The sequence below is a fragment of the Sinohyriopsis cumingii genome, chromosome 6, assembly GCF_028554795.1.
Source record: "Sinohyriopsis cumingii isolate HCF-2022 chromosome 6, ASM2855479v2, whole genome shotgun sequence".
In the NCBI taxonomy this organism is placed as follows: Eukaryota; Metazoa; Mollusca; class Bivalvia; order Unionida; family Unionidae; genus Sinohyriopsis; species Sinohyriopsis cumingii.
Genome location: NC_142966.1, coordinates 56939832 through 56955405, shown reverse-complemented (window position 1 = coordinate 56955405; position 15574 = coordinate 56939832). Strand labels below are relative to the sequence as shown.

Here is a 15574-nt window from a genome sequence, read left to right as displayed (position 1 = left end):
CTATAAGCAACATTGTTTGTCAATAATGTACAGGAATATACTTTATGACTACGTGAATAAAAGGATTCCAAATAATGCCATTACCAAGCCGCTATTCTGAATATTTTATTAATACCTGTCTGTATTCGTGGTCTTATAAGTCATTTCATTTTGATTACGGTATATGTAAAGTAAACAGATTACAATCTTCACGAATTTGATCGCGTAGAGACAGCTTTCTGTTTTTTAAAAAGTAACGTTCAACGGAGGCCATATTATAGCATGTGGCAAAATGAAGCCCTTAACTGAAGTTGAAAATAATTGATGGACTAGTGACTTGATTAACGCGTCTCTCCATGCAATAGTTTACGATCAACGACCTAAAGCGACTGTTTAAGAAGTTTTAAAATGAATTATGGCAAAGAAATTTCGCTGACTGAACATGCTACATAGGTTCGACAAAGTGAACTTTTCATGAATTACATAATTGCAAAAGATGCCATACCATACAGCTAGTACATAGTAGGATATTTTGTTTACCCGTTTTGACCGAACTAGGTAGGTATAATTATCATGAGCTTTATGCATATAAATGATGATTCATACATATCAGCGCCAGGGACATCCGGAAAGAATGATGCATCACGTGCATCGTTGGAAACATTGGAGGGGGACTTTTATCTGTAATGTACATGCGAGCTGCAAGGTACAATAATAGACATCATGATTGTGTTTTTTACACCCATAGTTCAATATTCACGGAACAAAGTTCTCTTCCAGATCACAAAGTATATTTGTATGATTCTGATTAGAGCCAATGGCTAGTATAATTTATTTTCACAGATGCAGTGCTGGTTTATTCCTATAGTAATCACCCTAACTCAGACAATTATATTCGTCCTGAGTCGAGAAAGAAGTAGGTAAAATGGTTCATATCTTCTTCAACTTCGAACGTTTATACTGTTCACTGTACATACACCTCATATTTGTACGTGAGGTAGGTTGCTTTCCATCGATTTTTGATGTCAAAATGAAAAGACGCAAACCCTCTTTTCTTGGGATGAATGGTATTCTTTACTTAAAACATAAGAATGCTGTGACATCATGAGAGAGTATTTCTGATTATATTTCTCCTTCAAATGCCTTTCACACACATTACCTCTAATGGTATGACAAAGGCTAAACGGTTAAGCTTATTTACTAATTAAATGGAGATTTGTAAATTAGCAAGATGGAAGACGTTGAAAGTGAAAAATTGTGAGAGTGAATATAGATACAAAATATCACATTATATTGAAACAAGGAATAAAGAACAAAATGAGAAGAATCACAACAAAACGGTATACGCAATGAATATATTTTGAAAGTGTCAGGAAAATTCCAGGGCAATCGATAATCGTTCCCAGTTTAAATGCCAAGTTAATAATGCTCTTGGAATATGCCTACGCATATGTCTTTAAGTATTATATATATATATATATATATATATATATATATATATATATATATATATATATATATATATATATATATATATATATATATATATATATATATCGCTTGCACTACTAGCATACATTGTACTTTTATCAATCAGTCGTTTCACAAAGCACTGGGGCCTGTTGAATGTTATCGAAGAAAAGAAAGTTAGGTAACGAATAAGTTCCGAAATATGACTTTAACAATTACAGGACAAATGCAAATATCCCAATGGAGTTTGCTGTGTAGGTTTAATCCCTTTCATACACTGAAACTTCAGTTAACATTTCTGTCTGTCATGTTTGAAGGAGCTACAAATGAGTTTCACTAACAAACAAACAAACACACACACACACACATTGCATCTGATTTATTTAAAGATACTATGAAATATTGACTTTATATTTAATATTGAATGTATAGTCCATTTGAATCCCTTTGTAGAATTTGACATGAATTAAAATAATTAGATTAATCATGAACGTTTATTTAAAAAATATTTTATTATATAGTTTAATTCAAATCAAATGTGTTATGAATTGTTGTAAGTATTCGATATATTTCCATACTGTACGCAGAGGAAGGTCACGTCGATTTTATTGATGCCAAAATGTGACTCGGACTACGCTTTTTACAGAGAACCTGGCGTACGGAGATGATAATTTACAAGTATCTAAAAAATGATATCGGAGATTTCAAGAGAAATTTGGTTTTCAATTTTCATGCCGGCGGAATATAACCATTGTGTTAATTTGAGAGCATTATGATTATGACAGAGATAAAATATAGGAGACAAAAATAATCAAATAGCAAAATCGGTAGATATGTTCCTTGAAAGAACAGGGGAACATATCTTGTACAATCGAAAGATATGTTTCTAACGAAATAATATGTTCAAATACTGACATCGCATGATTACCTATTTGTTTTGTAGGCTTCGTTTGCAAAACGAGCAAGAAGAATACTTTTCTTACCCATCGACAGAGAAATCTAGCTGTTTGGCTAATCTTATTTTCTTATTTCAGTCTAGTCATCTTAGACCAGTCGTCTCAGTCATGGTGTCCACACGTTCAGAACTAGTTTTAAAAAAAGAAACCCTTTCTATCTTCTGCTGTGCCTGACCTAGTTGTTCTAAAAGCAAACGAACAAACAAACAACAACAACAAATATATAACACAAAAACCCACAGTAACTTAAGGTCAATCCATCTTTGAGAACACACCATACAAAACATTTCGAGAGAGACACACATACACACACGATGTCGAGCTATTTGGTATTTTGCTAGTTAGTTTCCCACATCATGGTCACTTTCATCCTATGTGCAGGCCTAACTCATTACGTTTTCAGGTCAGCATCATTAAATGTATCTAAAGCCACCTAACTAAATTTAAACACTTCGTGTGAAACATATTATATACTGTTACCTACATTTAATGACTCTGACCTGACAATTGACTATGCTACAGATAGGATAAACGTCTGAATGCTGTGTGGAATTCACTATGACAGAAAACACTGATACATGCACATAAACTAGACCTACACACTTCATAGCCTCGTGGAGAGACAAATAAGAAAAACCATTGACTGGAATTTCCTTGTCTTGGTCCAAAATCTCAACAAAGATTATATTAATCAATGGACACTCAGGCTATATACATTACTGGCCTCAAAAATCCCAACTATCTCAATACCTATAGAAAAAGTTTAACAGCCTGAAATGAGTTATGTCAAACATGCTGTCTTCTAATTTGGTTAAGCATCTGAAATTGTGCCCCAGTTGAATCAAACATATACCTACAATCTTTAACGACAAATAATGCACTTACCAGCTAGAAGGAATCATTTATCCGTCCACATATTAATCTATAAGCAAAATTTCACGGTAGAACTTGCCATATTTCCAAGACAGAACAAGTAATAATTATTTATTGTTAATTTCATATAACATCAATATATTAAATGTGATAATAACTCATTGCTATGAGACTTTTTCTGTTGTTATTTTTTTTTCTCACGCGTATAAACTGTGTACGTCGGATGCATCGGTCACACCACATCCCTAATTAACATATTTGTATTAATGAGCCACATGTATACATTTGGACGTGAACTTTGATATACTGGTGAGTAGTTATTTTTATTTTAAAGGAAAATATTGGGCGAGGAAAGTAATCTACGTTGGGACTTTTGGACCGAGACAAGGAAATCCCAGTCGCAGGGTTACATTATATGTCTCCTCACTCGACTTTAATGTAACCCCATGACTGGAATTTCCTTGTCTTCCTTGTCTTCGTCCAAACCCCATCATATATTCTAAATGTCTCCCTGCACTGAAGACGTTACAATCAAAGTATCGTAACAGATCCCTTTACATCACCACTATTACGAAACGTCAGAACAAATAATGGAAGGGATTTCGTTAAATGAGGAATTAGTATGGGTGAGGGATTTTCATTGGAGTGGAGATCAACGTTTGATTTGTGTTACTTCTTATGTTTCGGTGTATGTTTCTATGACGGTTGTAAATATAACCTTTACATGTCTTTACTGCTTGAGATTATTCAATTGACCTACAATTGTATCTGAGCTTAAATGTTTTCATGCTGACTTTTTAGTTTTGGCAGGCAGACTCGTAGACTCATTAACCTCTAATACAATAATTCGGCCACACAAATATTTTTCAACACGAATTACAGAAATATTGAGGAACATATTCTACTTCACGCCAAAAAATGCGAATTGTGCACGAGTGCGATCCTCGTTTGTTTCATATGAATTGTGCACGAGTGCGATCCTCGTTTGTTTCATATGTATTCAGTTATCTGAATCAGATCTATTTTAATGAATATTCTTTACGTATATTGGAATTAATATACGAATCAAACAGGATAACTAGATACTAACATTTGTAACAGATATGCTACTAGCAACTAGTTAGTTACGTTGATTTAATCATATTAGTATCACTACAATTTGTTGGTCTTTGTACATGGACCGAAAAGATTAAACGATTTCCAATAGTACCTTGAGCAAGATCTTCACGAAAAGACTAGGGCGAACTAAGCATAAGTATGCGGTTCCCCATCCTGATTAAACCTTTCATGAAAATATCAGTTCATAATACTCGTGCTAACAACAGATCCTTTTCCAAATATTTGCTGTTATTGACGTTGCATGTATTTATGGAAAAAGGTTCCATCAAACTTAAATTTTGTTTTTTAAAATCAACAAACTCAGATCGGAAGTCAAATAAAATGTGTAGAAAATGCAGCCAAAAGGTTAAATGCTGTATATATACAAAATGAATTAAGAACTCATTTGATCCTGAGTTTTAGTGCAATGACTACACAATTTCCTCATTGAAAAATACTAATCAGACTAGGAATGTGGTTATTCCAGCCGTAACTAACAGTGATTGGTGATGCAAAATTTCCGATGCTACACAAGTCCTTCTTTATAATAATTAACACAAAAATTTTAGTATCCGGCTTTGACTGACATTTTGAACCATACTTTAAAAAAAAACAACATGTTTTCGCATGAACTTCTATTATTAAATCAATTACTCCAGCGTACTCAAAAGTCATTAATGTATACCATTTAATCTGAAACGTAAACATTTATAAGCAATTACGTAAAAACAACTTTTGTATTATCTTTTGTTTTACCGTACGACATCTCTGAACCTGAACTGTTTGTATTGTCCAGCGATTAAGCTTGAGGAGAAACAAGAGGATCTAATATGGATAGCCATAGTGGTGGGCATCGTCGTTGGGTTGGTTGTCTTGATAATCATCAGCTTTGCAATTATTTGCTGCATCAGGAGAATACGGCTGAAGAAGGTAGACGAAGAACAACCAATTAAAGAGGAAACTTCATCGGATGAAAGTTCCATCGATAAGGATGAAAGAAACGAGGAGCGAAAGTCCATAGACTCTGGAATAAGGTAAGTACGATTTGTATTTGCAAGGAAACGAGAAACCCATTCTTTTTTCTATTTGGAGATTAGCGTATTTACGCACGCAGCACATACATTACAACATTTTCTTCCTTCATAAATATTTTTAATTTAATAGCATGTAAACGTGATTAGTAATCTTGGTGCTTTTTTACTATTATAAGATGCCTTCAGCAGAATCTTACTGAGCATGTCTCAAATGTCTCGTATTAAAATCCTTTAATTAGTCTTCCGTCTTCTTCTTGGATTGTCATCACCACATTTTATTTTAGTTTTCTCGTTCTGTTTAGCGAATTAATGTTTTAGTGATATGATATTTGATATGGATAATATCATACATAATATGAACTACTTATGTCCAGGATATGAAAAGTAAATTAGTTTGCATATGAGACCAAAGTAAAATATTGCTCTCTTCTTTCAGCGAACCGACCAATACCAGAAGAAGCAAGGGAGAAAGGAACACCGTAGGTGAAATATACATTGATGATAATTCGCATCCAACAACTATACAGGTATGCACGAGCAATTTTCCTTTTTAAATCATGCTGAGTGTGCAATGTAGCTGTAGTGATTTAATCTTGTCAGGCATCGTATATCTTAATGCTTTTCTTATGCATTAAACACTTCATTATTATTATGTCATGCACATGTTACTACCGCCATTGTCGTGATCTCAAACGTTGCTTTAATTTACAGCAATGACATTAAATCTCAATTCCGTCAGCGCATTTGAGGTCACAACTTTCTTGTTTTCTTTCTTTCTAAGCCTTTTATCATCAATGGTTATCACTGGAGTGCACATATTGAACATGCTAAAAGGTTTATAAAGGTGGCCAAATAGTGGAGATCAAAACAAGTATGTGGATTATTCTTATCTGGATACTATCCTCTGTTTTTGTTACTGAAGCAGATGGGTTATAGATCATTTAGTTTGAACTTCTAATGTCTGTCATAGAAGCAAACAAACTTCTTAGTGTTTGTAAAAGAGATTTATGCAAAAATGACTGATCTTTGGATTATTTCAGTGCCTGCCTCTTATTTTCACGTTACTATTTGTTCCTTCTGATACTTTGATGTTACAGTGAAAGCATTTATCAGTATTATACCATACCATATACAAATCATGCTTAGAATGATACCTTTCCCGAATCAACAAAACACGTATTCAAAAATGGTAGTGTTATTGCACAATCCTCTCAGCAGACCTAAAATTGGGACAAAATCATGTATAAATCTAAATATTATACAACGGAGTTTAATAAGAGAGTCGCTTGGAATATGCCGGGTTTCCTGGGAATATGGAAATGTGAACAAGTATTTATCGTATTGTTTTCTAAATACTATTTTTTCAAAATAAAATTACAGCTTGATGCATGTTTTTTATTTTCTTGTCTGAGAACAAAGAGTGGCAACATTGAATTAAGAGTTATGTGTTAAGTTATACGGATCGAGAATTGTGCCGTTAATATGTGCATTTTCGCAGTAATTGTTTGTCATACTCATATGTCCTGTCTGTGATAAAATGGTCAAGTAGACGGAGTAATAATAATAATAATAATAATAATAACCATGATGACGATAATGATGAACCATACTTTTCATCGCGGAATAGGTGAGGCTCTTTGCAAGATATACTCTTTAGTGTCCATCTCAACAGTTCACACTTAAAATGAGCGTTTAACTTACCATAAGTGCAGATTAGGGTGAAATATGACTATGATATTAAAGAGAGATACTAAAAGAGAGCAGAAAATATTGTTTGAAAAAGTATATTTATTTCGTGCAATGCATTACAAATTCAGTGTAGTTAATCTCATTCCCCCCACAACAAGAAAAGACAACTAAACATAAAAAATATTCTGGCATCTATCTGGCACGCTACTTGGTATAGTTATAGTCCGACATCAACAAACATGTTGACATTGTAAGTATACACTCTTAGCATCGGTCATCTGGTCTCTTTCGTAATAGTTCTGAATACATCTTGAATTCTGTGTAACCAATAAAATTTCATTGCCAAAAGAGAACTGTTTCATTAATGATTGCTGAGATGTAACACAGATCAGCATCTGGAAAGTATCATTAAATGATGAAAATCAAATCTAAATTATCCAAAAATAGTTGTAACGGTCAGGTCTGCATGAATAGGTTGATTGTAAGAGAGAGAGAGAGAGAGAGAGAGAGAGAGAGAGAGAGAGAGAGAGAGAGAGAAGAATAATGCTAACAGTTACGGATATGAATGACATTGTAATACTTTAACAGTTCACGGAACCCATAATATGTTCTACATTATTATATTATTTACACATGTAAGCTACAACATGTTTTATTACTTCTCATTTACAATACTACGTTTTGTCACTTTACGAGTTTGTTATTTTATTGGACTAAAATTAGAATCTTTTGTCAACGATGTACATTCAGTACATTGTATTACGTTATATCCTGGTTTGATTTAACAATCGACAATTTCGGTGTATAAATCAGTTACAATTGTAAAGAAGTTATCATTTTCCGGAAGATGATTTTGTACATAATACAAGACATACGATTGTACTGTATGACACAATCAAGCCTTAAGGAAAATCCACTCTGTGAAATATATCAAAGGACCCGAAATATACGTTATAGCTCATCGACTTGCAATTTACGCAATTTACGCAAATTAGTGTGCTGTTAAGAGATATGCTCCGTATAAAATATTTTATGTTAATTTTTTTGCACCGAAAACATCTTTTAATTTTTGCATAAAAGTTTCATGTTCATGTATGTGTCATAGTTACAGACAAGTGCTAGTCAGTCTGACTTTTAATCAGTTACACGTATAATTGACAATAAATATATACATATGTCAAGTGAGTAAATACTAATATATTAGTAAATATAAATAATGAAATAATAATACCTCAACATTGTGAGTCTAAAAATATTTTTTAAACGCACAGTTTTATTAAACTTTTATTGATAGTATTTATGATTCGACAAGATTTAATATCTTCTTGATAGTTTCGGTTAGCATACTGTACGAAGAAAAACGTTTAGTCGTAGACAGATATTGCTGTCTGTGATGGTGTTTGATCGCTACAGGTAGTTTTAGTGCTAACTGAATTTCTGAATTGATTGTAATCAATTTAAATATTATTCAAGTATCAATATCTCTAAGAAACATACTCAGATGTGTTCTTAAGATGGTACATTAGATATCAACAGAGTTACAGTTAGATCCATCCAGTTGCCTGTAATACCTTTCTTTCCACCTAAGATTTGTACGGGTTTTATAAAGTGTTTCCTTCAAATACATTTTGGTACGCGCGTGCAAGTGTATATTAGGTAAAAGGATGCACATTAAACAAGATGAATTTTTTTCTACATAGGCGCAACTGTTAAAACTGTACATCGTCAAGTTTCCGACTATGGCTTCTGGCGTTAAAATTTTGAAAACAGTGTGGAGAAAACTACTTCAGATTAGATTACTATATATACTTTCATATGAGGTTTGATAACGATACGTATTTATATCGGTTGACTGATATTTTCGATCAATACTAGAAAAAGCTGTTTTCCAATGTTGTATTTCATCAGAACGAGACAGAAAGTCTTAGATGATTTTGAAGATGATAATTATAAATAATCTGGTTAGCAAAAAGAATTCATGACTCTCTTAAAATAATTTTCCCTATTGTGGGGAAGGAAAAACATTTTTTTTCACATTCCGATGAAACTTTCATGGTAACCATACACACATGGTTTTCCAGCACGCCAAATTGATAGATACAAAAGATTAATGCCAATGAATACCTTCTGAGAAAATAATCAGTAGTTCGATCTTTTTTAACAATTTACAGAAAATGTCAGTGTAGTAGCTCAGTTTGTGGTGAGCCCCGCCAATTAAATAAACACACACACACACACACACACACACACACACACACACACACACACGTGTGTTCAATCTCAAGTTAGGGCGAGTTGTAACTTAACACTGCAATCGTCAATAATTTCTCTGTTGTTTACAAGTGTTAGGACTTGTACATTATGGAACTTTTGGATATATCAGTGTCAAATGATCCCATTTAAACTACGTCATTTACACGTATCTGACTGTCATCCAGTTCTCGTATATAATTGCAATTTAAAGCTTGGCCACATTGGCTACAGTTTGTAAGCTAGTAGAACGGGTACATTTATTGGATACGAATTCGTGACAGCAATGGATAGGCTCACATTGTCTTTCTTCAAAATCATGTATGACGAGATCGCCCATGTGTTCTAGGAAATAGCAAGAATGTCCGATCTTCCACAAGTGAACTTCCATAAGATGACATATATATGGGAATGATGACGAACAGGTACGTTACAGTTTATTTCTAATCACAAATCAATTATACAAGACAAAATTCGCTGTGTGAAATAACTATCGAATATGGACTTTTCTGCTGCTTTGTTGTAAACATTTTATTTCAGTCGATCTCATGCATTGAAGTTTTTGTGCGTCAATGTTGCTGTATATGTTTATGCAAATGTGTCAGATTACTTAGTGCACAGTTGCAACTGATAAGGCGGCCGTTGCGAATTGTTATTTACATGTAGCTAGTCCTTGCAAAGGAAATGTCTGTGGCGGAATATTTCAAACCAGAACTAATATATAGCACTCATAAAAGGTGACTTCAATGAAACGTTGCATTGATCTATGTGACCTCTCCATTGATTAAGTCAATCTACTTTAAATATTTTTACTTTGTCTAAGAAAGATGAATCCAGATGTGGAATACAGATAATTTTACAAAGAGAAACTAAAGCTATTATCAGCCATAAATCATGAAAGTATTTAAATGTACTTGTAGTGTAAGCATGCTGAGTCTTTATGAATGTGCAGTCTACCGAATCTCAGTTCCAATCAAATTCAATAAAATAATTACACAGGATCACTGTTACTCTTGCGAGACATCTTGAAAAAGTGATTCTGATGCGTAGATTTGTAGTTTATTGTCATAGGATACGACAGAGGTGAACAAATTCATTTAAGTTTTCTATTATGCAAGCCGTAAGAATTGATAATTTATTTTGAATCTATACTCTCTGTTCTGTCGAAAACTCAACATTCAAAATATTTGATTCTGTTTTCTTTGAAAACTGAATGTCGTTTGCTTTTTGTTCCAATCTGTATCTTAGGCTGATGTTTATTTACTTAGTTTTCTGCTTGCAGACTTTGTCACCTTTTGCTTGTGTTTGATTTGATGAGTTAGTATAATGCTTGTGTTGCTTGACGCAAAATATCTCTGCTTGTTTAGGTTGATGACCCGGAGGAAAAAACTATTAAAGCAGATAGAACCAACAAGATCCTTTCCTAACGTGGGTGCAGAAGATAGAGATGCAAGGAAAATATTCACAAAAAATGACAGATCTGAAAAATTTATAGTAACAAACTTGAAGGAAATTTGCATAAATGTATGCCCTACTTTGATCTGGTACGGCTGAAGAGAATACAAAAGACCAAACATATGTTAGGGTGAGGTCGCAATTGTTATACAAGAAGTGGCCTTAGAAGCAAAGCAAGGTTACAGTGTCAAACTGTGGAAATAATTAAGGGAGGTACAAATAAAACAACTTGAGCAGTGATCAAGAAGAGATTGGTGTAAATGAAAATATGGGGTGGGGATTAATGCGTATATCAATCAAAACGATCATCAATTTTGTGGACATATCGAGCAAAGGAACGTACCCAGAAGACAATGAAGAAGTGCAAAGCAAATTTAAGAAAACGAAGCAAGTGGACGCTTATGAATATAAAATCTATCTAATTTAGAGGGGAAAACGGACCCAGAACTGATAAACCGGTTTAAGGGAGTGACTAAAGTGGCGAGGCTACAGGAAGAAGCAATCAGGGGCAAATGGTAGACGAGAAAGATGCTGATCAAGGACGATACTATTAATGTTCATCGTCTGCTACACAATTCGCCTCATTTAGGTCGATATGCGATGTCGCAAGACAAAAATACACCAAAACGCTATGAGTTAGAAGGGAAGAGAACCTACATAGATAATGGAATGGCGATTGCCAACTCTGGGCGACAAGTAGAGGATGTGTTTGAGAAACGCACATTATTATGGAAGAGACTAATTTTTCAAATCGTTCTGCAAATAGAAGATGAACGTGCCATTAAATCAGATATATATATTCAGGCAATTCAAATCGACATGAAAAGAGAGAAGCAGATTCGGAAAGTGAAAAGATAGTACCGATATTCTTACTACGAAGAATAGTAATGATTTAAATTCCACTGTGCAGTGTGATCATACGACAATCTGACGAAGCAACGTTTGGCGGAATACACAAAGCACAGTAAAACATATGCAATAATATTGAAGGCATGGAAAGCATTTGAAAGGACTCCAAAGCTGTTGAAGGAATATAAACCAGCAAGGAGTCTTTGAGATGAAGACTTGGGAAAACGTGAGAAGCATACAGGCCAGAAAGTTAAGGAATTATCAACATTGAGAACATAGGCGAAACTGGGAATGACTTTGACGGAGAAAAGCAGTAACATAAGGTAGTGCAATAACCAAGATTGGAAGCTCAAACAGATGCAAACACGAGAAGGAAATATGTTAGCAGAAGGTCATAAAGCTAAAACACGAAAACTCTAATTACGTTCTTGGGTATATTCAGAGCACAAAGAAGAAATTACACGTGATGAGAAAGATCTGATTAAGTGGACACTAATGTGGCGTAAAAAAAAGAAAGCAAGGTATATCCAAACAGGTATACGTCGCCAAAGATAACGAACGGATATGGGATGAAACAAAGGAGAAAAATAGAGAGGATCATGTTCCCACATATGCTTCTTTCTGCCCAATAATTAAAATAAATGCTTCTTATGAATTGTTTCAGCCCACTTCAGTAATTTTACCAGGTAGATCCGATCTTTGTGACTCTTAATTTTGCTTTAAAATTAAAAGAACTTGTTTTATGTAGTCATTTTGTATTATTATTTATGTAGTCATTTATTTGTTATTATGTACATGACAACTCAACCCACTGGATCTAATGCTTACATGTTCGTGGGAGTGTCACTATTGTATAACAAAAAGCTTTTCCCATAATACGTTATTTGATGTATTTACATTAGATAATTTTTATGCACTTTTTAGAAAAATATTCGTAATTTGTCACATTGACTTTAACGCATCTTCCAACTTCTATCTTCATGAGGATGACATCTACTTGTCCTTAGATACGCATCTTAATGTTGATTAGATCAAACGCATAACAATAATTGATACATAATATGCAAATTTAGTATTTATTTTGACCTTCTTGTTCGCTCGATTACAACTTGTGTAAATATTGATACTATGTACCATAATTAGCCATTCACAAACCATGAAAATTTAGAAGTTTGTGGATCATGGTCTTCGCCTTGAGAAAACCGGTTTACTCTCAAGGAAGGTTTTGCACTTTTAAAACGGATAATTCCTTTGGTATTTCTATCTTTTGTTCTTCAAACAGTAGAAGTAACGAAAACAAGATCCTATAAAAAAACCTCTTTCAAAGTGCATAGAAAATAAAAATCGATTTACAAATAATTCAAGTGAATTTATATCACTTTTCTAAGGTATCTTTTCCCTCAGTGAATTGCGTTTCAGTTAAGCTGTAATAGTCCTTGATACTGGAACATATGCAGGATGGGATTACGTAGATAGCTATTGAAATTTTCAACGTACAGCATTAAGTTAGGAAGAATCAAATACTGCAGAACAAAATGAATCTAGTTGTGTGTCACACTCCTAGGCTGGAGCAACGTTTTAATAATGCTGATTTTGTCTTGATATAATTTGTCTATACTTGGGTTATCTTCCAAAATGTTTTAATGCTTTTATCATTTTATAAAGTACCTAATTACATAGAGAAATACATAATAATGGGTTAGCCACTGGAAAATGCTACATTAAAAATATAAAGATATTAATAGACCTTTTATACTAATATGGACGAAGAGTGGTTACTGTGTTAAGAGCCAAATGAATGGTTTGTCGTTTATAACACGAAAGGTCATGTACAAGGTTTTTGTGTGTGATCATAGTAAGTATTACATACAATCTATGACAATCAACCATCCTTTCTTCAACTAGTAAAAAGCTTTAAGTTTTCATCCATATCGTGTACTTTGAAATTTTTGTGAAACTGTATCAATCAAAGGTTGGACAACTTTGTGTTATTTGTGAATATAATACAATGTATTTAATGCATGTAATTTGTATTTTGATGGAAATAAAAGAAGAACAGAACGTTATTAAAAATTGAATAAGAACCATTCCAAGAAACTGGGATCATAAGTGGCGTGTCAATGACCTATCCATCTCTTGGCTGGTACAAACAGTATATATTCAATGTTGGAATATTTTATATGCAATATGCACGTGAAGAATCTCAAGAAGTGTGAGCCTTCGTGATCAAATATTATAATATAATGAGGGTAATGATTGACTTAAAGGGCTTGAAATACACACCTGACTTAAATAGGCAACAGAGATCAGAAATAAAATCATAGACAGTCCCAGAGCAAAATATATCGAGTCATATACGTATTTGTGGATAATTATATATGCTTCAGGGTTTGCAGTGGTCTTTGCTAGGCGAATGTGTCTATTTTAGATAACTGGTATTTACCATCACGCAATTTTGAAAGTTGAATTAAGGCTATTATGAAGCAGCAGAAGGTTTTACTGAGATACTAGCAAAATATACTACGAAAAGGTAGAGATAAAGGCCATATAAACAAAGTTTAATAATAATAATAATAATAATAATAATAAGAATAAGAATAAGAATAAGAATAACAATAAGAACGGAAAATATGCAATATGAACAGGATATTATAAACAACCAAATTGAAGAGATTAACAATGGAACAATTTAAAGTCTTAGGATATTGTACATTTTATCTTTTCTTGCCTTTTGAAAATTTAGCACAGACTGGTTTTGTGCCGTCTTTATGCTATACTGTTGCGTCTTTACGCCATACTGTATCGTCTTTACGCTATACTGTACCGTTTTTACGCCATACTGTACCGTCTGTATGCTATAATGTAGCGTCTTTACGCTATACAGTACCGTCTTCAGGCTATACTGTTGCGTCTTTACGCTATACTGTACCGTCTTTACGCTATTCTGTACCGTCTTCACGCCATACTGTACCGTCTTTACGCCATACTGTACCGTCTGTATGCTATACTGTTGCGTCTTTACGCTATACAGTACCGTCTTCAGGCTATACTGTTGCGTCTTAACGCTATACTGTACCGTCTTCACGCCATACTGTACCGTCTTTACGCTATACTGTACCGTCTTTACGCCATACTGCACCGTCTTTACGCTATAATGTTGCGTTTTTATGCTATAGTGTACCGTCTTTACGATATTCTGTTGCGTCTTTACGCTATACTGTACCGTCTTTACACTATACTGTACCGTCTTCACGCCATACTGTACCGTCTTTACGCTATACTGTACCGTCTTTACGCCATACTGCACCGTCTTTACGCTATAATGTTGCGTCTTTATGCTATAGTGTACCATCTTTACGATATTCTGTTGCATCTTTACGCTATACTGTACCGTCTTTACGCTATACTGTACCGTCTTTACGCCATACTGTACCGTCTTTACGCCATACTGTACCGTCCTTACGCTATACTGTTGCGTCTTTACGCTATACAGTATCGTCTTTATGCTATATTGTTGCGTCTTTACGCTATACTGTACCGTCTTCACGCCATACTGTACCGTCTTTACGCCATACTGTACCGTCTGTATGCTATACTGTTGCGTCCTTACGCTATACAGTACCGTCTGTATGCTATACTGTTGCGTCTTTACGCTATACTGTACCGTCTTAACGCTATACTGTAACGTCTTCACGCCATACTGTAGCGTCTTTACGCTATAATGTGCCGTCTTTACGCCATACTGTACCGTCTTTACGCTATAATGTTGCGTCTTTACGCTATACTATTGCGTCTTTACGCTATACAGTACCGTCTTTACGCTATACTGTACCGTCTTTACGCCAAACTGTACCTTCCTTACGCTATACTGTTGCGTCTTTTCGCTATACAGTATCGTCTTTATGCTATACTGTTGCGTCT

At 34.1% G+C, this 15574-nt stretch overlaps 2 protein-coding genes across 4 annotated transcripts in view; both read left to right on the top strand.

Annotated features, from left to right (window-relative positions):
* Window positions 1–12683, top strand: part of LOC149797006 (uncharacterized) — a 34257-nt gene extending 21574 nt beyond the window's left edge. Inside the window, exons 8-9 of the mRNA XM_089960693.1 lie at window positions 5173–5410; window positions 12578–12683. Of these exons, the coding sequence (XP_089816819.1) occupies window positions 5173–5410; window positions 12578–12683 (344 nt within the window). The remainder of the gene's footprint in view (window positions 1–5172; window positions 5411–12577) is intronic.
* The window catches only part of LOC149797005 (uncharacterized), a 28814-nt gene continuing 15264 nt past the window's right edge, over window positions 2025–15574 (top strand). For 2 of the 3 annotated variants that reach the window (XM_089960324.1, XM_089960322.1), the window contains exons 1-2: window positions 2025–5410; window positions 5847–5937. The gene's annotated coding sequence lies outside the window, so the exon portion shown is untranslated. Of the gene's footprint in view, window positions 5411–5846; window positions 5938–9698; window positions 9775–15574 lie in introns of all 3 variants that reach the window. The other variant, XM_089960323.1, reaches the window with a different exon arrangement.